The 25,110-nt window shown below is 35.7% G+C and overlaps 2 protein-coding genes across 2 annotated transcripts; one reads left to right on the top strand and one right to left on the bottom strand.

Moving 5' to 3' along the window:
- Positions 1-5,942: 5,942 nt before the first annotated feature.
- LOC114726727 (uncharacterized) lies at positions 5,943-7,628 on the bottom strand. Its single transcript, XM_028913411.1, has one exon. It carries the CDS (start codon positions 7,626-7,628, stop codon positions 5,943-5,945), a length of 1,686 nt encoding a protein of 561 aa, XP_028769244.1.
- Positions 7,629-13,989: 6,361 nt separating this feature from the next.
- On the top strand, positions 13,990-23,799 carry LOC114726768 (uncharacterized). Its single transcript, XM_028913465.1, has 15 exons — positions 13,990-14,142; positions 14,222-14,489; positions 14,588-14,684; positions 14,850-14,974; positions 15,062-15,146; positions 15,244-15,376; positions 15,462-15,616; positions 15,725-15,845; positions 15,938-16,135; positions 16,238-16,403; positions 18,424-18,783; positions 18,871-19,387; positions 19,833-20,662; positions 20,813-22,030; positions 22,151-23,799. The coding sequence occupies exons 1-15, from the start codon at positions 13,990-13,992 to the stop codon at positions 23,797-23,799; spliced, it is 6,075 nt and encodes a 2,024-aa protein (XP_028769298.1).
- The last annotated feature ends 1,311 nt before the right edge of the window (positions 23,800-25,110 follow it).

Genomic DNA, 25,110 nt, shown 5'->3' with positions numbered 1-25,110 from the left:
GACTATTTGCTCGCGGGAGAAGCAAATTTCTAGGAAATGAAGTTCATGGTGCCGACAACTAGTCAGAAATGGGATAACATCGTACAGGATGGCATTCAATTCCTCCCACGCGCTTTCTCGCCCTTTGATTTCTGGCATCGTGTGAAGACTATCCACAAACGACAACTACCTCCCTGTCACTCCCCTTGAATTCATGCATATATGCATATTAAATGCTCTGCAATCATCCTGGCCTACATTATACTACCTCTTCCATCGAGTTAGTTCACAAAATTCAATCTAGTTTTAAATATAAAATATTAATATATTTTGTTATGTTTTTTAAAATATTTTTATTGATTGTAAAAGATTTTATTAAGAAATAATTTCGATAATCCAATATCCATAATTGGGTATAATAATTTAGAGAAATTAACACATATTTTTAACAAATAACCAGTTTAATTAATTTTTTAAATATCATGTTCGTACTACTTATGGAAAATAATCTGGTCTGAGTCATTCTCAAGGTCGCTGATGTTCTTAAAAGTTACTTGCAAGCCAATGGTACTGCATAGAATTGTATTAAACGCAACGCACGTTTTCTGAAGAAAATATGACAGTAGAACAGCGGAGATATAAAACCCAACAGTGGTGTGCTCTAAACCCTCGTCACTTAGGCGTCACACATAAGAATGTTGGGCAGTCATTTGATGACCATTAATTAAACACCAGTTTCTAAATGCTAGAAGAAGGCCATCACCTTTTGAATATTAAAGTCATCAGAATTCATTGCATTTCTTCTTTCTGACTCATTTAGTAGCCTACTATCACATATCGGTACTATAACAAGATTTATCATACTAACATGTGAACATATGTTTAAAATAGCCAATACTTGTGTGCGGAGGCAATAATCACGTTGGGATTGTCAATTGAATGCAGAGACGTTATGTTATATAGCGTGGATTGACTAATAAGCTCAGTTATAAGCCCTGATATTTGATCTTTTGCATCTCTTTCCCAGTTTCTGCCTTTCATTTGTGTTTGAAAAACGTTATATCTCCAAAACAATGCTTGAATCAAAATTTTTTTAAAAAAAGTCAATATTTATTGTGATTTTATTGGGACGTGTGTTGAAAATTTTTCATATACGGTTTCTTAATCAACGGGGGATAATCATCATTGGCTGTGTTGCCGTCTCGTCTCCGATACTGCAGGTTTAAGACGGCAAATGTACCAGCTAAGTGGCTTGCTTATGAAGGTAATGCTATGAAAGTTGGATTTAGTTTCCCTTCACCGTCCGTTGATCTGTGAAATCGGCTATGTGCAGGAGGCGAGATTGAACTCACCATCTCTCATTTGCAAGAGAGTTTTTATATTATCAGGTTACAAGGTTATTGGTCTTTGGCCTTTGCTTTTGTTCCTTTTTCTCTGCTCAGCCTCTAACCATATATAGCATTGGGAGAATTGGTCCCAATGAAAAAACAAACTCATCCAGTCCTAAATATAAAACTTGTTTTGTAGTGTAAATTTAAGACCGGATGAGTACTACATACATCTGATTCTTAATATAAGAACTAGTTGATCAATTTATATAGATTAAGAAAGTTTGTTAAGTTAGTTATTTGTAATAAATAAATATTTTTTTACTAGAATACTCTTGCCAATCATGTATATTAGCTAAAACTATTACAATGACTATCTTAAAAAACATAAATAATTATGAGAGACAAAGTGAATCTGAGTATTATATTTAGGACTACTAGCTCTTATATTAAGAATGGGAAGTAGTTATTACTAAAAAGTTTTAGTGACAACGGCGAACTCTTTTTTTTTGATGAGTAAAAAAACCACATGAGCCTATCACGTCAGATGATAGCTGTCCCTCCTCACAATATCAACGATAAAAGCAGGAGGTTGAGAGAAATAAAAGAAGCCGTTAACACTTTTCAAACCCTCCTTAGCGATAGCGTCTGCGACCTCATTCCCTTCACGACAGCACCATGCGAGGTTGGCATCCCACTCTCTGTTCATTAGACTCAAGATCTCCTGCATGATGACATCTTCCGCTTCCCCAGTCACGCCGCAGTTATGTACTCGCTCCACTAACTCCAAGCAATCTGTTTCTAGCACGATACGACGATACCCACGATCCCATGCAACCTTCAGCCCCCATAATACACCACTCAACTCAGCCATGTAGCTGCTACCTGCATCTAATTTGTACAGGAACCCACCCAGCACATCCCCTTTACAGTCTCGTATCACTCCTCCACAGGCTGCAGAAGCCCCTCGGGGAGACGCGGCACCGTCAACGTTCACCTTCACCACGCCAGAAGGTGGTGGCACCCAACAATTCATGGCCTCCATCCTTGCATTCGTCGGTATTAAAGGCTTGGATCCCCATCTGGCCAAAGCTTGCACCTTTGCAATAACGCAGCGAGGAGCCTCCAGCGCATTTTCAAAGACCCTCTTATTTCTTACCAGCCAGATTTGCCTACACACAATCCCAAACACCACGTTCCAACAGGACCCTTGCACCTCGAACCTTTGAGTCAAGTTCCAGCGAACCCACCCCTTCACATCTGTAAAGGAATAGAAACTCATAGAATAATTACTGGGTAGCATCTGCAGCCAAACTTCCGATGCCTCATTGCAGTCCCGAATTACATGTAGTGTAGTTTCTAATGTACTGCTGCATATTGGACAAAGTAATGAAGAGGACATTCCCCTTCGATGGCGTTCAACGTTCGTCAAGATTTTGTCTTGAGTCATTAACCATAAGAATGACCTGCATCTCTGGGGTACTTGTAGCCTCCAAATCTTCTTCCATAACCACTTTAACGAGGAGTCACCACGTTTACGAATACAATCGTACGCAAACCTTGTCGTAAACTCCCCAGAAGACGACCATTTCCATGAAGGTATATCAGACGTGGCAGTATCAATAGGTAGAGACATAATTGTCGACACCACATGCTCTGGTAAAAACCTCAATAGACGATCCATGGCCCAACGACCACTTCCGTCTGAAAACTCAGACACAGTAACTTCCAACATACTCTCGGACATTGGCACTTTAGCAACCGAACACAGTTGATCAAAACCTGGACACCAGTTATCTCACCAAAACTTTATACTCTTACCATCACGCAATGACCACTTCAGACCTGAAGAAACAGATTCCCAACAGCGCTTTATCCCTCGCCAAGCACATGACCCTGGCTTCCTGGAAACAAACTTGGGAAGGACATCTCCCCCACATCCATACTTCTCTCTCATGAATTTAACCCATAGAGAATCTCTCTTCTTAATCATCCCCCATCCCAGTTTCATCATATACGCATCGTTCTGCTCCTTTGCACTTCTTATGCCTAGACCTCCCTCCTCTTTCTTTAAGCAAACCTTGTCCCATGCTAATAAATGCACTTTTCTATCTGCTGTAACACCACCCCATAGGAACTTCCTGCACCTTTTGTCTATATCACCACAAATCGATTGTGGAAGAGGAGCCGACTGCATGGCATACGCTGGGATGGAGGTCATAACTGAAGAAACTAGCGTTGACCGAGCTGCAAACGAAAGGGACTTTGACTTCCAGCTGCTTAGTCTAGTGTCCATTTTGTCCAAAATATATTGGTACGTGGATTTGGCAACTCTTTTATGATGAATAGGGACGCCTAAATATTTACCCAGATCCGCCGATCGTGTAAACCCCAAGAAACCGCTAATTTCAGCAGCTCTGTTATGGTTTACGTTAGTAGAGAAGAAAATTCGAGATTTGAGATTATTAACCTTCTCTCCGGATGCAACACAAAAATCATCCAAACAGGCTTTAATAAGCCCCGCTTGTTCTAGTGAAGCCTCTGCAAATAGGAACAGATCATCAGCAAAAAATAAGTGCGATACTGGTGTGCCATGCTTACGTAAGCGGAACGGCAACCAACTCTCATTTTCCACTTCAGTTTGAATCAAATGGGCTAGTTTCTCCATCACCAAGACAAACAAAAAAGGGGAAAGGGGGTCGCCCTGTCGTAGCCCTCTAGACGGACTAAAACTGGTCCCATGTCTCCCATTCCAAAGAAGCTTCATGTCAGCAGTAGTTAAACAGGCCTCAATAATATTTCTTACCGTTTGTGGAATCCCAATCTCCATTAAACACTTGGAAACAAAAGCCCATTTCACACGATCATATGCTTTTTCTAAATCTATTTTGATAGCCATGAACCCTTTCTTCCCTTTTTTATTCTTCATTGAGTGAAAGATTTCTTGGGCTAGTACAATATTATCCACCCCCTGTCTCCCCGGAACAAAACTGCACTGGTTTGGAGAAATTATTTGGGGCATAATAGCTCTAAACCGGTTAGCTATAACCTTTGTCAAGGTTTTGTAGATCACATTGCACAAACTAATTGGACGAAAATCCTGAATTGTTTCTGGGTGTTCAACTTTTGGGATTAGAATAATGTTCGTACCATTCACACTCCTAATTTCTGAAGTTTGAGTTGACATTTTACGCACCATATCTGTGACCATATTTCCAACAATATTCCACTGGCTTTGGAAAAACAAAGGATTTAAGCCATCAGGTCCCGGAGCCTTCAGAGGTCCCATAGCAAACAAAGCTTGTTTCACTTCAAAACTACTAATATTGCTCGCAAGGTTTTGTAATATTTCCTCATCAACCTTAGGGAACGTCCTACCAAAGTTGATATCCACACAATCATGGCCATCCTCAGTATACAAGCTTTTAAAGAAAGTTGTACCTGTTTGCATAATTTCCTCAAAATCATACGTCCATTCTCCGTCCTCCTTCTTTATGGCTTCAATGTAATTCCTCCGACGCCTGGTATTTGTCATCGCATGAAAATAACGAGTGTTACGATCCCCATCTGTGTACCATGAGCATCTAGAACGTTGCAACCACATCACCTCCTCCTGCACAAGTAGTTGCTCAAATTCATCCCAAACTCTTTGTCTCTCGATTTCAAGCCATGACGCTACATTCTTGGAAAGTTTCTTGTCCAGTTCCTCCATTCTTCTAAGCAAAACACTTTTTCTCTTATTTATGTCTCCAAAGACTTCCTTATTCCACTGGGACACGTTCTTTGTAAATGAGCAAACATTCTCATTCCACCCACGTGAAGTCACCCAGGAGTTTCGAACACACTCTGAGAAATCATCATGAGAGACCCAAGGGGCAAAGAATCTGAATGGTTTCTTAGCGTTATCGAACTTCTCCCTTTTCTCCATTTTGATCAAAAGGGGGTTGTGATCTGAGTGGAACCGGGGAAGGTGCGCCACAGTTGCATGGTCAAAAGCATCCAACCAACTTGTTGATGCCACAACTCTATCAATTCTGCTAGCACTTCCTCCCCTACTCCAAGTGAATTTGGGTCCATAGAAATCAATGTCAACCAAATGACTGTTCAAAAACCAGTTACGAAAATCCTTATCTGGAGCCGAACGTCGTCTAGCTACCGACACCCTCTCGTCTTGCCGAAGCGTTGCATTAAAGTCCCCAGCAATACACCATTTATTAGTGCCACTACCGGCTATATCAACCAGATAGCCCCATAAACTCCGTCTTTTGGCGACAGACGGATTTCCGTACACTATCGACAAACTCCACTCCTCGCGAGTTCCTTCATTCATGACTCCATGCAAGACCTGGTCATGTTTCACCTTTACCGTAAACTGTACCTCCTTCCTCCACATACACCAAATCCCACCACTAAATCCCTCACATTCTACTATTGCCACTTCATCAAACCCAGTCCGTCGAGCGAGAGTCACTGCTTTTTCCCCTTTCTGCCTGGGTTCCAAGATTGCAATAAATTGTAGCTTATACTTCCTACAAAGTTCCATAATTAACTGTGCAAAGTATTTTTTTCCCGACCCTCGGGAGTTCCATACTAGCATGTTGATCATCATGACAAAACGTTAAAAAAATAGAGAACTTATTGGCACAACGAGGGGCCCACCATGCTCTCCCCTTGATTGTCTATATGCATCCCGTGCTCCACGCCTACTCCAACATTTGAGAGTGGATTAGATCTAACCAAAAATCTATCATTCCCAAGTGCACCCGGATCCAAAAGATCGTCCTCTTTCACCATATGCTCCCCCTCTGTAAGCCCATGCGATGGTGTTTTAGCTCTAAGAAGCCCATTGCTTTGCGGTTCTGAATCAACCTCCATCACATTACAAGCCTTACTTGGCCCCACTTCATCTTTAGTAACTTGATTATTGAGACCCAATTTCTCTTTAGCCCGTAAATACGCCTCCATGGGGTCAACTGTTGTTTTTGGTGGGGCCAAAACAATCTCCTTATTGAACATAGATGGCTCATGATTTTTCTGCACAATTAAGTCCTTCCTCGATCCTCTCACTTTCTCCCTTAAAACTGGCGTGACAGCTGTATCAGTAATACTCACCGGTGTCTTCGCCTTATATTTCTCAACTGGGACCATCTCTAGCGCCGCAAATCGTGACCCCGTATTAGTGCTCTTGATGTCGCGTCCTTCATGCCGCTGGTCTCTCCCCTTCCCATCCAAACCCCCTGCCCGTTTTCCCCTCCACGGCCTTTGAGCCACCATCCAGCCGCCGTACTGAGGGCTTTCCTTGCCTGAGTTCCCTACCTCGTCCACCACCGTGGCAACAACTTCCTCCTCTCTTCTCTGCCTTCCCTCCGAGCAGTGACTTGAGTCATGACCATATTTTCCGCAATTGAAACAAATCCAGTGTAGCCCTTCATATTCAACCTTTTTCTCCTTCCCGTTGAAAAGAACACATGGCTGAAGTGGCTTCGTAAGATCAAGATGGACACATATTCTGGCAAATCTCCCTTTTGTTCTTCCTATGGTATTTTTGTCAATTTTCAGTACCTTCCCTATTTGGCTTCCCACCACATGAAGAATCCCAGTATCATAATAATCCATAGGTAGTTTCGAAATTCTGACCCAAGCTGCTGCAGAAGTTATCACCTCATCGTCGGGGTCAAAGTCTTCCTTCCATGGCTGGACACTGATATAGTGATCATACATGAGCCACGGACCACCCGTTAGCGCACGATCATAAACTTCCCGATTACCGCATGTAACCAGAAAGAATCCAGCACCAATACCTACAGCCTCGACGTCGCCCCACAGTTGCTTTGCCTTTGCCCTCAAAGCATCCTCCCGAACCATTCTCCCTAACACCGTGACAATGAGGGATCGACACCAACGTTTAGCAATTGTGGCCCTGAACTCTGGAAGTAGAACAATATTCGGTCCTTTCGGTGTCTGCTCCACCTTAATCCGTGCTTGCCGGCCCTCCTCGTTCATCCACCACTCATCCTCGTTCTCCTCATCCATAACCTGAGCTCCCACACCCTCCAAACTCTTTTCCTTCATACATGCATCCCTATAAGTCTTCCGCTTTTCCTCCTCCAACTCATCGTCCATCACCTCAACTGTTTCCATCCAACCCTCAACTCGTGGAACAACCGGTCTCCCCTTCGCCACCACGTCTGGTCCCGTCCTAACCTTCTTTCGACTTCGTGCTAAAGCGTCCTCCTCCTCTGATGACGAAACCACCGCCTCTCGCATTCTCTCCGGCTTCGTGACAACGGCGAACTCTGCAATAACAAGTTTTCTACTCATTTGTTATTATATTGAGATTTTTTTTATAATTATTTTTTTGCTTAAAATCTCATAGTAATTCTCCCTGTAGTATTTGGTTTTTCAGAAAAAGAAAACTTGGATTTGGCATCGTATTTGATAATTTGATTCGACGGATCAGGCTTTGAAGTTCCTAGGATAATGATAATAGACTGCTGATTAAGGGTCCGTTTGGATCAGCGATTGGAAAAGCGGCTTATAGAAAAAGTAGCTTATGGAAAATTGAAGTTGGTAAAAGTTAAGTTGGATAAGCTGAATTGTGTTTGGATTGGAGTTCAGACAAGCTAGTTTACAAAAATGATATTGGAAAAAGCTTGTTTGGATTATAGTTGAGTAAAAGTAATTTTGAGGCATGAGTTTTAATAAATAATGAAACATGATTAAAAAAATAATTTCACATAATACGATGAAATTAAAATAATTTAATATGAAGAAGTCATAAAAATTATTTTAAATATAAAGTGAAACATGAAAAAATAAAAATATATTTTTAGGAGCATATTTAAAAATAAAAATATATTTCTAACTTATTCATTACTTTCAACTAATTTTAATTGATTTTTTATTATCTACAAATTAGTTATTTGAGGCTTATAATAAGAACCAAAAGAAGTAATAAATTTCTTAACTTTTTCTCTCTCCATATTTCAAAAGCCATAAGCCATAAGCTATAAGTCATAAGCTGTTAATTTTAGCTTATAGCTTATTGTAGCTTTTCAGATAAAAGCTCGATTGCAAAAAAGCTGATTCAAACAGACCCTACTTTTGTCAATCGAGCTCATAGAGCTTATAGAGTTTATAAGTTACTTATAAGCTCCAAATAAGTGTTACCAAACAGGCACTCAAATATCAACGTCGCTTGTTGGTCCCACGGCTTGCGTGTGGCCCCGCACTCTTGCAACATACTACAGTGTTATTAATCATCAGAATATTCTTCAATGCTTAGATTTACAAATCTAACGGATTTCTTACGTTCATGCCTGCAAATCAATGTCACTGTGCGAGATTTATCATTCTATCAGAATTATAATATTAGATAGATTGTTTGATTTGATGTTAATATTCATGAATTGGCCCTTAAACTGTAATAAATTAGTTGATTTAATTATTTATTCATGACCAATTTTACCGCCTCCTTTTTATCCTGCTTCTTCCGTGATGGCATGTGTCAGTCTAATCAGTTCAGCTTGAATTAAAAAAAATTAATAAGATTTTTATGCTTTGTCGTCTAGTTGATTATAGTAGTAGTTTGTAGCTGTCATAAAAAATTAGAATTTTTCTTCAAGCTCAATAATTAAATAGAATGAAAAGAAACGTGGATGTCGTGTGTGCGTGTGTACATAGACCGACGCAATCATAAGAACATGCCAAGGGAATATGCTGATGACACAAAAGTCAAAACTATGTGGGGATTCATTGTAAACTGGAAAAAGAAAACGACAATGTTATACTCTTTCTTTCTGTCTTTAATATATGACTCGATTTTTAAGTTAGTTTTGATTCTAAATATAAGACTCATTTTTTATATTTATCAATTTTTTTTAAATTACTCTTATAGATACTCCCCCAACCATGATCAGGAAGAAGAGGTATTAAAAAAAATGATTATAGTATTTTAGAAAAAATGTGTCATTTTTTTATAATTAACTAACTTACCTAACTTTCTTAATCTGATTAAATTAGTTAAATGAGTCTTATATTAAGAACAGGAGGAGTATTTAGTACTCCTCCGGTCCTTATTATAAGACCCAATTTGACTTTTTATTTGGTCCTAATTATAAGACCCAATCTATTTTGTCTCTTATATTTATGCATTTTTTTCCAAGATAATCCTTCTAATAATGATAGTTTTAGCCAATATACTTAATTAGCAAGGATATTTTAGGAATGACAATACTTATTTATTATAAATAACCAACTTAACTTACTTCCTTAATTTCCTCAAATAAGTCAATTGGGTCTTATAATTAGGACCGGAGGAGTAGTTTATCATCCAAGGGAAAATTAATTTGTTCGCACTTATAAGTTTAAATAAAATGATGAGATAAAATTTATTTATTATAATAAACAAATATTATGCCCGTAACCATCTCCTTACATCTATACATGATACTTAATTTAGTTTATTTTTATTTTTAAATCCATGTGATAAGATTACTTATTTCTCTCGCAAATTACTAAATTATGTGTAAAAACCAATATATAGAATTGAGAAAACTCTCCGGTGTTGAACCTTTTACTTGCAGCGCGCAGGGCGTTGGGCTCTCCAGCTTTGCTTTTGTCTTTCTGAGATTTATGTGTTTGTTTGGGCTTTCAAGCTTGTGTTTTACCGAAAACTTCGGCGTCCTTTTGTCCGTCGTTTATAAGGCCTGGGCTTCTCCGTGGTTCAATTTCTATTCAGTGTCCTAAAGAAGCCCATCAGTGTTCTCTAAGCAAATAAAAAATAGAAGCCCATCAGTATTACCAACAAGCATTGGTCCAACCAATAAGAGTTGGGTCTAGTAGAAAGAGCTAATTTATCACAATATGATAAACCAATATTTGAATCCTCACTAGAAGAGGTGCTCATATTTAATGCCCGACAGTGCTTCGAATATGATTGTTTCCAATGGGAAGATACCTATGCTTTAGCAAAAAAAACAAGAATTGGTCCAATTAGTAAGGAGTCAGCTTATAATCCACAAGATTGTGAGTTTAAATCCCTCCACCGATATGATGACCTTGTTGGTAGGTAATTTGTAATTGTTCTTTGAGCCTGAAGGCATGCCCGACCCTAGTGAGCTCTCAGGACCCAATTCACCTTTTTTTTTAACAAAAAAAAAGAAGCCCATCAGTGTTCAACGGGAAAAAAAAAAAAGGCAAAATAAAGAAGCCTATCAGTGTGGATCGTTTTATCCTTGCTGGAGAGAATTTCTTCTTTCATGAAAAAATAGGGTTAAATGACATCTTGAGTCCATGAATTTTGATCTCTAAAATTTGATGTTAGTGATTTTACTTCTTAAAATCTTGTTTTAGGAATTGGAAACACTATTTTGGGAATAAAAAATATTTCAGGCAGATTAAAATAAGGTCAACTTTTAAAAAACAAAATCACTGATATCACTTCTCTTTATAAAGAATACGTGCACGCATATAAATAAAAGGATGCGTAAATTCAAGATTTGTGATTTCACTTTATGACACGGTGTTGAGTGCGTTTGTATAAATCTTTTTGTTGATGCTGGCTCCAACTGAATTCTCACGACATGTTCAGTCGACTCGGCTTGTGGCATTAGAGCCTAATTATAGTAGGCATTTTGTGAGCATGGAGCTAGTTAGATTCTCTTTAGGAAAAATTAAGGAAAAATCCTCGTTACAAATTTAATTAACAAATAATTCCTATCAAATTTGATTATACAAGGAAAGATTAGTTGCATATAAAAGAAGATAAGTTACACACAAAGGGAAGATGATTTGCATAAAACTACTTGGATATAAATGATTAGTTTGTGCATAAAGAAGATGCAAGTAAGAGAGTTTAATTTGTACCAAAAAAAAAAAAAGAATTGCATATCGTTCAAAGAAATATTATTGCACACAACTACACAAGAGAAGATAAGTTGTACAGGGTCCTTAGATCTTATTTTCTAGTTAAATTTTTAATGAGAGATTTACCCCAATTTCCCCATCTCGGACTATCCTCAAACCCGAAAATGGCGTAAAGTAATAAACGTATCGCATACAATGCTCATCACATCTCGCCCAGTGTACTGCATCCATTAAAAATGTTAGGACCCTAACCGCGTTAGTTATTTGCTATTTTGGTCATGAATGTAAAATTTAATTTGTGCAAATTAGATTTTATATTCAAGATCAGAAATGGTACTAGGAATGATGAACACAACCAACACCGTCTCGTAGGAGAAATACAGTCCAAGACATGTGAAAACTGTTTTTTTTTTTTTTCAGAAAACACATACTACAATATAAGATGAGATAATGATAGCTAATAAATGATAAATGTAAATATCAGATTATTTTTTACAACACGTACCCCGTTTTACAAAACAATAATTAACGATCTCTTAATCCTTCGAGAACATAAACTAACTGCCAAATACTAATGACGAATATAAAATAAATAAGCCTAGATCTCAAGCTGAAGAAAACAAATACATGTGAGAGAAAGTTTTCAGCAACCAGCAGCTATAAAAAATTGTCCTGGTTTCCTTTTGTACCTAAGGATGTATGTTTGTATTATCATTTTTCTTCTACGCCTATTTTGATTCCATAATTACATAAAGGTGCTAATAGCTGTCAAGATAATTTTAAAAGATAAAATTCCAGAAAAATGACTGTTGAATTTGAAAATTCCTAAATGGTCATCTCGATGAGCAAAATTTCAGTTTAGATATAGTTGACCAATTGAAAATTTCAAATTTATTGAAATAACTATATTGCCCTTCATTTTTGTAATAAAAAAACCATCAAACATCCTCGCCTGCTTGCCGGTCACTAGAGCTCCAATGTCGATGACCAATGCAAGAGTTCAGGTGGGTTGCCAATTGCTGGAGCTCCAGCGATCAGTCGATGATGGATGACTATTTATTTGGAAATTTTTTCAAGTTCAATAACATGATCAATAAGTTCTTTAATATTATTAATAAATTTGATATTGCTGTTAACAAGTTTTCAAAAAAATTTAAAAAAGTGACATTTTTACAACCTGAGTAGTCCGATTAACAAGTCATGTAACAATATTAACAGCTCTCATAACATCATTAACCACGTAATACAAGAGCTTTTTATACTTGAGATAAATTAATCATGGCATCATATATGAGAAATTTTTTAAGTCCCATAATGTGATTAATATGTTCCTTAATACAATAAACAATTTTTGTATCGTTATTAACAATAGCTTTTAAACAAATTTAGAATGGAGTATATTTATGATTTTAGTAAAGCAGTTAACAAGTCATGTAAATCTCTCAAATCACATGGTTAATGACATTATGAGAGTTGTTAATATTGTTATATGACTTGTTAACCATGTTAATCAAATTGTAAAAATGCTATTTTTTGAGTTTTCTGAAGAAATTGTCGTTAATGGGAATACCAAACTTGTTAATAGTATTAAAGAACTCATTAATTATGCTACTTGACTTGAAAAATTCTCCAAAAATAATTGCCGATTGCCAAAGCTCTGGTCACTTATGATGGACCATCCATCGAAGCTTTGGCACCAATCGTCACCTGAACTCCAGTGCTGATCGCTAGTGCTCCGGCGGCTGTTGATTTTTCTTAAAAAAAATTAAAAAGCAATATTATAAGTTTACTAGCATTTCAAAATTTCAATTTAGTCAGGATGACTAATTTGGGATTTTGTAAGTTTCAGTGATCATTTGGGTTTTATAAATTGAAGTGTCATTTTATTGAAATTTTCTCATTTTAAAATTATACTTATTCATTGCAGTACATGTTTATGACTAATTTATCGCGTACACTTCCAAATCATCAACTCATATCTCTAAATCGCGTACGAAGTCCCTCATTGGCCCACCTCAGTCTTTCCCTTCCTGCCATGTGCTCTATTCCAATTGGTCCTCTATGGATGAACATTATATTTTTATATGCGGGTTTTGCTTGTGGTGCTATCAATTCCCGATGCTACTACTCCTCTTTGCTATGCGTTGTCAATCAATTGCCATTATCAATTCCCGATGTATCAATATTTCCATCTCGTGAACCCTAATCGTCCATCTACATTTCTTGCTCACAATATTCTCATGTAATTTATTACCTCTGTGGTGCTATCAATTCCCGATGCTAATACTCCTCTTTGCTATGCGTTGTCAATCATCAATTGCCATTATCAATTCCCGATGTTTATAATGTCTTCTCATGTAATTGGCATTGGATAGATTCTTAATTATTGATGACGCATCTATCCATGTAATTATTATACCGTCATATCATTTACTACCTTCAAGGAAAAAAAAAGATATGGTCTACTACACATGCTGATTTTCTTTTATTCCAAGCACATTATCATTTATTATTTTATCAGTCATATACCTGGGTGCGTTTTTATTAGACCTAACAATTTAACCATTGGCTCTTGGATTTTTTTGCTGTCAACAATTGGCTGTTTGATAGGAGCCACGGATCATGGGAAAAATTTTCTCAGGATTATGAGGGAATTTCAAAAATCATACATCCTGCCAAATTTTCAGTGGGGTCATTCTGCATAGATGAACATATATATATATCACGTTAGTTTGATCATTATCTGTACTGCCTATCACCCTGAATATCAAGTTACTATTATTGCGTCTTAAGGCACATCAGTATTGTACAAAAAATGGCTCCTACTGCAAAAATTTTTATCGAAGACTTGAACTCCAGCAAAGACACATGGAGTTTGCATGCGAAGATTGTCAGGAAATGGCCGGTGCCCAGAAAGATCCCTCCTTATGCTGTGTGGAAGGTATCCATGCTATTAGTGGATGAACAGGTATTTGTTTATTTCATTTTCACCATGTTCCATCTAACTTTTACAAATACCCTATCACAGTTTCTTCTTCTATATGTAGGAAAGTAGGATTGAAGCATTTACCACTCAGAAATCACTAATTAGACGTATCATTGAAGAACTTCGGGAGGGGGTAGTGTATCATTTTGAGAACTTTGAAGTGCTCCTTAACAAAGATGAGTACAAGGTTACAGATTGTAAATATAAGTTAAGCTTTCATTGTTCAACATCGATCGAGGAAAGTGATCTTTCAATTCCATTTGATGCATTCAACTTCGTTACAATCAAGGATGTTGCTGAGTTTAATGCCAACAATGAAGACTTGATAGGTTGGATCACATACTTATATTGCTTAGCATTTTGTCATTGTTTAATTCTTTTAAGAAAAGTTGGATTTAAAGTCTTTTTTTTTTTTTATGTTTTCCAGATGTTATTGGGTTTTTACAATCATTTGGAGATTTGAAGGATCATAAAAAAGAAGGGGGTAGTACAAGGAAGCTCAGTTTCACAATTGCGGATGAGAAGTGATTAGCCCAGTTTATAGTTTATATTTTAAGATGTTTTGTGTTTTATTTTATTAGTTGTCCCTGTTACTATGTATTGGATTTTCACAATTATTTCAACCAGTTTTCTTATATATATTTTCGTTATATGTGCCTAGAAACAGGATTTTTTTCCTTTTTCTGCAGTGAGAGATCTGTCAATGTGGTAGTATTCGGTCAGTGTGCCAATGAAATATTTAGAGCCAAAGGGGAAGACTTACAACCACCTATTGTTGTGCTCCTTCGTTTTGCAAGAATCAACAGGGGAAAAGGTACGTATATGTATCATCACATGTTATTAAAGGTGTTACCTCATTGCTATTCATGTCTATCATCAAGCTTTAACCTTGAAAATCTAGGTTTCGGACATTTAACTAATCAGTTTGAGGGGACCAAGGTAGTTTTCAATCCTGACCTCCCTGAGACCAAGAAACTACTTGACAGGTTAATTTCATCAACCATTATTAAGTTATTACTTATTAAGATTAAGGTTAGCATGAAAGTGACCAATTATTAATAATTTTCCAACACTTATGTTTAGTCTTGAAGATAATCCAGTTGCAAGTCAAAGTTTATCCCAGGTATCAAGCTGTGTCATTGCAACTGCTACAAATGAGTCACTCTTAAGTTTCCCTTGCAGGATTAATGTAGCTCAGATAATGAACTTCACTGAGGTATAATTTTATTTACATTGATCGAAAAACAACTCTGTTATCAACTTGCTTTTAATTGAGGTGCTTATATATGTTTGGTATTTAGCCATGTGAGGTTGTCACTAAGTTGGTCATTGAGAAGCTTGAAACAGCATATGGTTGGAATTACGATGGATGTCCATGTGATAAAAAACCATTCTATGTCAATGGGAAACTTAAGTGTAGCGCATGCAACACAGAAGTCAAGATGACTGAACCCAAGTATGAAATATTCTTCAAGATAAATATACCATATTATTTTACTATTAGTGACTTATCTTTATTCCTTTTTAACTACATAAGTAATATTTACTTGGTTAATACATATAGGTTCAAAGTTCATTACAAAGCAAGGGATTCCACTGGTAAATGTTCAATCATTTTTTTCAATCGCTTAGCTTCTCAGTTATTGAACTGTGTTGCTGCCGACCTCAAGGATCAAATGATTAAGGTGATCTCTTTTGGGAAATTTTGTCAAAATAAATTTGTTCTGCTGAATATCAGTACCGCATTTTAACACATTACACTATGTGATGCTAACAGATGGGCAAGCCTATGGGATTTCCTAAAGAGCTGTCCGATTGCATAGGGAAGGAAGTCCTGGTCAAACTTAAAATCAAGGACTTCAACATCGGTCACCCGAATAGTAGCATGGGTGTCTCACAGTTTTCTGATGATATGCACATAATCGAAAGGTTCACATATAGCGAATACCAGGAAAATCCTCCAACTCTAACTGAGGTATTAACTATTAATATTGATCATTTATACTTATAATCAAAGATCTTTAAGCTGTAATATATCAAAGTGAGGTACCTAATATACTGAAAATATGTTTAACAGGCTTCACCGGTTGAATCGAGTGCGTCAAAATCCTCTCCAAAAATTGTCCTTGTGGAGGCAGAAGAAGATGATGACCTGACTGATTCACAGATTGTCACTCCAGAGGACACTAATGCAAAGAGGAGGAAACTGAGCAAAACCATCTCCCAAGCAGTTGATGACGGTGGTCTCTCAGAGATGTTGACCCCTACATTCAGCTCAACCCAGCTTTTGAAAACCATAAAAAAAGAAGTTTGTTGACTAAAGAGCAGCCTCATTTTGTTTGTTTAGTCACGCCATTTCAACTTCAATTTTTGGATTTAGTCTACTATTTCAATCATCCAGGCTTTTGTGATCTAGACATATTTTAGAGGCACCAAATTAATATGGTGTCATTATCATGTTTAATTGTGAAATGAATTTCAATTCCTTATGCTGGATGTATTTAAATTCTTCTAATAGACAAATTAATTTAAAAATTATTGCCCACAAGATATGGTCAAGAAACATTAACCAAATAATGTAGAACTTTCCATCCTAATATATACTTTATAAATTATAATTCTATAGTCTTTTCCAAATGCTAAATTAATTTCTAATAATTTATTCTATGGACTCCAGTTCAGGATTTTCTCTTAGAACACTTATATTAACTCAACAAGTTAAAAAGTTTTGCATTTGATTTATTGAATATTTAATATTAATAATTGGTGCACAAAATGAATAGCATATTTAATATCAATACATATGAGTTTTGGGAGTATATCAATCAAATGTTATAATCATATCCAAGATTGCCATAACACGCTATTTTAATTATATGTCTTACCTCTCATTGACGTTAAATATATTATTGAGAGAATGTAAATAAAATCTGGCTAAAATATCTAAATCCAAATTATGATTTACACTTCTAATAAAATTCTAATTAGGCCATGCAAGTGGTCTTCATATCTTATGATTATTTTTCAGGTTGAAAAACGCATAAATAATTCTTAGAGTGTTTAAAATTTTGTGTGTGTATACATAACTAAAACTTTCAAAAATATGTTAATCAAACACTTTAAATTACATTCAAAAATATGTTAATCAAACACTTTAAATTACAATATAAGTTTTAGAGAAAAATATTTTGTTTAAAAATTTTTTTTTGTCATTGATATAAATAATATTTCACAGCAGAATAAAATAAAAAATATTTTTGACCTTTTGAATCAGATGCTTAGTTAATAAAACTAAAGTAATAAAATTATTTTTACTTATTTCATATCATTTATTCCTCACTATTACTGTTCTTTATTTTCTACGAGCATATTTCAATGTTTAGGATAACAGTGGTAGTGTCATCATTCCTTACCATGTGGGTTTGATAATGGCAGTTATTGAAAAGTTACGCTCAAAAAATCAAAGTTACAACTTTTAAAAAATAATTTTATCACCATATTTACCAATCAACATAATTCAGTTGTAGTTTAGTTTTTTTAAAAAATATTTATTTGTACATGGAACTTAGTGAGAATATTATTCTTTAAAAGTTTCCATCACTTCTTGGGTTTCGTGTACAATGACATATCGTTCTTCTGTGATCATGTTTACACATACAATTTACATGGCTATTATAGGGTGAGGTGCCAATCCTAATCATTATTGCATTTTAGAGTCCCAATGCTATACGCTGGAGTTCATTCTTCTATGCTCAGATATCTCTCTCCTTCCGATATGAATGCAGAATTAGCCTACTTTAATGATGATTCTTGAACGATTTCAAAAACCGATGGGGATGATCCTTATCAATATATAATAAAAAATTATTTTAAATGTAAAACTTTGACAATACTCCAACCATGTTTTATATTTTTTAGAGTGTGATCCAAGTGATCAACGATACAGCCAATCAAAAATCATATTTGATCTCCAACTCATTAATCACTTGTATGGATAAAGTAGCCAATAGTGAGTAGACCAATCACATATCTTGCTTCATTTTTTTGCTTGCCGAAACACATATCTAATTTATATTATAGCTCTTTTATTATAGTCCAACAACCTTCTTTGGGCAGAGAGAAAATGGTACAGCACAAGAAGATGACCAGACAACAGAGAAAAAAGAACAGTATGTTGTTAGAACTGTTCCAAATTTTCTTATGGCATTCTTCAAAATATATTTGTATATACTCTTCATACTAAAGTATTCTTCTTTACTGTAGATGATCATGATAAGGCATATCAGAATATCTCATCAGTTGAAATGCAGATGAAGGAATGCCGATCTCAACATGATGGCGCACAGAACATAATTCAGGATCATTTCTCTATAAGGTCTAAAGCGGTTTATGAAACTCCAACGAAACCAATTTTACCCGACATTACTAATTCCCAAACGCTTTACAAAGAAGGAGGCTTTGAGGTTAATCCAACTTCATTTGCAAATCATGCTCCACCGGAAGACATTCAATATTTCTCAACCAATGGGGAAAGAGCTTTTTGTCCCAAGAGACGTCGTATTGAGAATGTCTCAAGTCTTGCTGAGAATCTAACCCATGAGCTTTATCATGACACCAGAAGAGGTGTGTGCATGTTTCATCCATATATAATGTCCTTTACTATATTATTTGCATTGAATCAGCTAACATATTTCTGAAAATTTTGTGAAGAGGATATTTCAGCCTCAGAAGGTATTCAAGGAGATGACCACTTATATGATTCATTTAATATCAACCTTGATGGCTATCTTGATGAGGGAAATCCAGAATTTGAATGTCAATATTGTGGAGCTATGCTATGGTTCAATGAGAGAATAAAGAGAGCTCCATCTAATGAACGGCCAATTTTTTCAATATGTTGCTCCCATGGTAAAGTGTCTGTACCTCATTTACAGACTCCTCCTGAACAGCTCCGTAAACTTTTCTTTGACAAAGGTGATCCAAAATCCAAAAAGTTCCAATCAAGCATTAGAGCATATAATAATATGTTCTGCTTCACTTCAATGGGAGGGAAGATTAACCATTCTCTAAACAGTAATGGTGGGGGACCTTACACCTTTGTCATATCTGGACAGAACCACCACTATATAGGTAGTTTATTACCTGAAGAAGGAGCTAATCCAGTGTACTCTCAATTATATATTTATGATACGGAGCATGAAATAGCAAATCGGCTTTCAGCAATCAGGTATGTTTCTTTTACAAGATTAATAGCACCATCAGTATTTAATATATTTTTTACCAAAAAAAAAATTCAAAAAAATATAGCCAAATATTTGTGATTTGTAATAATGTATTCATTTCAATATTCTTTAATATGTATAGGAATTTATTTTATGGTTTCCTAATTGCTTTTCCATCATTTTTACGTAGTGAATATTTAACACTAACTTTTTTGTTAAAAAAATCACTAACATTACGTCACATGATTTCTTCGTTTTTTTTAACATCTCTTTTAAATCTATCTATTATAAATTAAAATAAAAAAGTACTATTGTTGATTAGAAGTTAAACCTCACAGCTTATTTTAAATCACATAGGAATCACAGTGAAGTATCTCAAGTGGATGTGACTATAGCACATGAAATCAAAGAATGTCTTGACGAACATAATTCACTGGTCAAAAAATATAGGCATGCATCTGATATACTGAAGAGGGATCGCCATGCAAATGTCAAGATTTGCTTGATAAGGCATATGGGCCCTGACAATAGATGTTATAATCTTCCAACATCATCAGAAGTTGCTGCACTAATAGTTGGTGATTTTGACAGATCATATCACAAGAGAGATATTGTTGTGGAAAAACAAGGGACGCTCAAACGAATAGATGAATTTCACAGGTCATACCTACCATTACAGTACCCACTGTTATTTCATTTTGGAAATAATGGTTATGATCCAAATATTATGCACTCTACTCAATCTCTCTACCACACAAGGAAGAAGAAAAAATTGACTATTAGAGAATATCTAGCATATAGATTGATGAACAGGAAGAATGAAGAGTCTGTTATTTTGCATGCTAGAAGGTTATTCCAACAATTTATTGTTGATGGCTACACAATGGTTGAAAGTGATCGATTGAAGTACATAAGAGATCATCAAAAGGAAATAAGAGCCGACCTATACAAGGGAATCTCTGATGCTATTACAAGAGGTGAAACAAATGCATCAATGATTGGAAGAAGAGTTGTTCTTCCATCTTCATTTACAGGTGGTGCAAGATACATGGTGAACAATTTTCAGGATGCAATGGCAATTTGTAAATATGCAGGTTATCCAGATATATTCTTAACATTCACTTGTAATCCTGCTTGGCCGGAAGTAAAGCGTTACTGTACCGATTATGAGCTTAATCAATCAGATTGTCCGCAAATTTTATCAAGGATATTTAAATTGAAATTAGATGCTCTCATGAAAGTTATTAGGGAACAAAAAATATTCGGCAAGATTAGGGCAGGTAATCATCAATTGACCAAGTCCACCTCATATTTATTCCAAAATAAAATTCTGTTATACATTTTTATTATTCACAAGGTTGATTTGGAAGTATGAGATTTTTTAATAATTGTTATGTAATATCTTATTTTATTTTTTTATATTACTGCAGAAATATACACAATCGAGTTTCAAAAGAGAGGATTGCCCCATGCTCATATCATTCTCTTCCTTGAACATGATGACAAGCCCAGAACACCAGAAGATGTGGATAAATTAATATGTGCAGAAATACCAGATAAAGAGTTAGATCCTGAGTTATATGAGCTCGTGGGTAATTACATGATTCATGGTCCATGTGGACACTCTAACAAGAATTCACCTTGCATGAAAGATGGAAAATGCTCGAAGTACTTTCCAAAAAAATATGTCGACAATACAGCTGTTGATGAAGAAGGGTACCCTACATACAGGAGGCGCAAAGATGGAAGGACTATAGAAAAAAAGGGCATACCATTAGATAATAGGTTTGTTGTGCCTTACAATCCACATTTGCTCAGATTATTCCGGGCTCATATTAATGTTGAAAAAACAAACCAGTCAAGAGCAGTCAAATACCTTTTCAAGTACATTAGCAAGGGGAATGACAGAGTTGTTGCAGGGATTTACAGCAATCCTGATACAAGTAGCTCAGAAACTTCATTCGATGAGATATCACATTATCTCAATTGTAGATATGTTTCACCTTGTGAAGCTGCATGGCGTATATTTGCTTTTGACATTCATCATAGATATCCTTCTGTCGAGCGTCTATCCTTTCACTTGCCAGAACAGCAAGTAGTCTACTACTCTGGGAAGTCATCTGTATCATCATTACTAGACAAGCCAAGGATGAAAGAATCGATGTTCTTAGCCTGGATGGACTTGAACAAATCTGGTGGGCTTGCAAAAACAATGACATACATACAGATTCCACAATACTATACTTTTGATAAGAATCAGAGAATATGGAAACCAAGGCAACGAGGATTTGCAGTTGGGAGATTAGCACATGCATCACCAACACAGGGAGAGATCTATTATTTGCGGGTTCTCCTCACCAAAGCACGAGGACCTAAATCGTATGAGGACATTAGAACTGTCGATGGTATTATCCATCCAACTTTTAAATCTGCATGTTATGCCCTTGGTTTGCTCAACGATGATCAAGAATTTATTGATGCAATCAAGGAGGCCTCAATCTGGGCATCTGGACATTACCTCAGAAAATTCTTTGTTAGTATGCTACTTTGCAACTGCTTATCACAACCACTTTTAGTTTGGCAGAAATCTAAGCAACTTATTTTTGAAGATATGTTGTATGTTGCCAGACCTCAACAACAACTATCAGGTAATGACTATCAAATATATTATCAAATTATCATTATTTTATAGCATGATATTTTTTAATTATTGGTGCATCCTTATTAATTAATCTTAATAAACTTTAATTTGTTATCATTACATGTAGGAATTAGTATAACTGATGATGAGAAGGAGGAAGTTGCACTGATTGAAATTGAAAGATTACTCAAGAGGAACGGGAAATCTTTGAGTGATTTCCCTTCAATGCCAAAGCCAAAAACAGATACACATATTGATATGAGGAACCATTTATTATTGCAGGAGCTGAACTATGACAGAGACAGCTGTAGATCTGAATCAGATAAGTTAAGAGCTTCCTTAACAGATGAGCAATTGAATATATTCAATGAGATCTTGAATGCAATTGACTCATCAAATGAAAATTTCTTTTTTGTTTATGGTTTTGGAGGTACTGGGAAGACATTCTTGTGGAATGCATTGACTGCAACTATTAGGGGAAGAGGTGAAATAGTGATAAACGTTGCATCAAGTGGGATTGCAGCAACGTTATTACCATCAGGCAGGACAGCTCACTCCAGGTTTGCAATACCAATAGATATAACTGAGGAATCAATGTGCAACATATCACACAACTCACCAATGTCTAACCTCATTAGAAATACAAAGTTATTCATATGGGATGAAGCTCCCATGGTTAGGAGATATTGCATTGAAGCTGTTGATAGAACATTTAAAGATATCATGAAGTGTGACCATCCATTTGGGGGAAAGTGTGTTGTCATGGGTGGAGACTTTAGACAAATATTGCCGGTTGTTCCAAAAGGAGGCCGTGCTGATATTGTTGATGCATCAATCAATTCATCTGAACTATGGAATCATTGTAGAATGTTTCAACTTACGAAAAACATGCGCCTATTATCAAGTGGAGATCATGGTGACAATTTGAAAGTCCAACAATTCTCAGAGTGGTTGCTTCAAGTTGGTGAAGGTAAAATAGGACTGCCAAATGAAGGTGTTACAGATATTGAGATTCCAAGTGAGATACTAATCCAATCATCTGATAATCATATTCAATCCATTGTGTCTGTTACTTATCCAAACTTAAAATACCATATCAATAATTCTGAATATCTGACCAACAGAGCAATCCTTGCACCAACTATTGAAGTGGTTGATCAAATAAATGATCATGTTTGTTCAATGCTTGATGGTGAATATGTAGAGTACTTCAGCTCAGATTCAATAACTGCTGCTGATCAAGACGTAGAGTTCCAAGAATTATACACTACTGAATTCTTAAACACCATCAACTGTTCTGGTCTTCCTCCTCATAGATTAGCATTGAAAGTAGGATGTCCTGTCATGCTCATCAGGAACATTGATCAAGCATCTGGTCTTTGTAATGGGACAAGACTTCAAACTACTTTCCTTGGTAAACATTTCATCAAAGCTATAGCATTGAATGGCACAAGTGTTGGTCAAGAAGTCCTCATCCATCGTATGGATATGAATCCATCTGAAACTAAGCTTCCATTCACAATGGTAAGGAGGCAATTCCCCCTCATTATTTCATTTGCAATGACCATAAATAAGAGTCAAGGACAATCAATGACTAATGTTGGTTTATATCTTCCAAGGCCAGTATTCTCACATGGGCAGCTGTATGTAGCAATGTCAAGGGTCAGAAGAATTGATGGTCTAAAGGTGTTGATCGTTGATTCGAATAATAAATCAACCAACATTACTACCAATGTTGTATACAGAGAGATATTTCAGAATGTTCATTGTCATTAGCAGACTAGCTGTTGTTACAGAACTTGAGTCCTATGTTCTTTTTATGCCACATGTTCTGTGATTAACATTATTCATTATTTTGATGTATCTTTTTTGTTATGTTTAATAGCTCGTAGCTCAATAACACCATGTCATTGTATTATTAGCATCCAGTTTTTTAAAATCAAAATATTATCAAATGACGATGGGAAATAAAAATTATGAAACATATTTTCTATCAGAATTTTTAGAATAACTAATATCAACTCCACCTGAAATAAAAAAATATGAAGAAGGTTATGAACTCAACTCCATCCTAACCTTCCTCATGTACAACTTGAACACGACTTCTTTAGCATTAAAAACAATATAACTCTGTCACCAAGTACGCAATATTACAAAACATAAATTCATATTTTTGTTAGAATGGCAACTTCGTTGGAATTATGGCAAAATGAAAGAATGGGCTAGGTGATCTTTATTAAAAAATTTGTTTACAAAACATATACACAACAGAGAATAATATAAAATAGATATTGCTAACACATTTCTCTTTCGAAAAAAGTCTATCACAATTGCTTTGTTTTTACTAGAACGCAGTTTTAAAAATACTTACTTCCCTTAATTACTAATGTGTTCAACGCAATTACTTACTCTTTACAATTTAAAATATTCTCATCCTCTATTGAATCAAATTACTTTGTTAGTTTACAATACACTTTAGACAAATCGCGCATCGCGCGGGGGTATAAACTAGTTATTTACATATCAATTTAATCAATTTAATGTGAATATAGAATAATTGATATATTTGTTTTATCTTGTTTATATGGCTAAGGTGTAAAATTTTTAATTCTTTCTTTTAATTAATAAATGAATAGAACACAGAGAAAAGCATAAACGAGAATGTCCTAGAGTCTTATAAGAATTAGTTTGTAGTATTATTTTTTTTCCCCCTCACAGTATACAAACATAAAAAATGTGCGGCCTCATTGATTTGTGAATATTTCCCAATTCTCTTTATATGCATGGTTGACCAAAAAGTATATATGTAATTATGTACATATATGTGTGCATAAATATTAATAATCAGTGAATTAAAAATATTTGAAGCGGGGATGTCATACAAAATTAGTTTGCAAGATTTTTTGGCCTAATTTTTAAATCTCAAAAGGAGTGACTGGTGATAGAGGGGTTGCTGGTGTTATGGTTAAAAAAAATTAATTCCCCCGTGGATGCATTACGGATTGACTCCGCAATGGATTGCATTCGTGACTCGTTTGACCATTTCAGCCCCTTTAAATTGTGCACCTCCAACTACGTTCAGGGTAA

This window comes from Neltuma alba, unplaced genomic scaffold (genome assembly GCF_004799145.2).
Source record: "Neltuma alba isolate B1F8T4 unplaced genomic scaffold, ASM479914v2 tig00012402_pilon, whole genome shotgun sequence".
Lineage (NCBI taxonomy): Eukaryota > Viridiplantae > Streptophyta > Magnoliopsida > Fabales > Fabaceae > Neltuma > Neltuma alba.
This window is presented reverse-complemented; position numbering and strand designations above follow the sequence as displayed.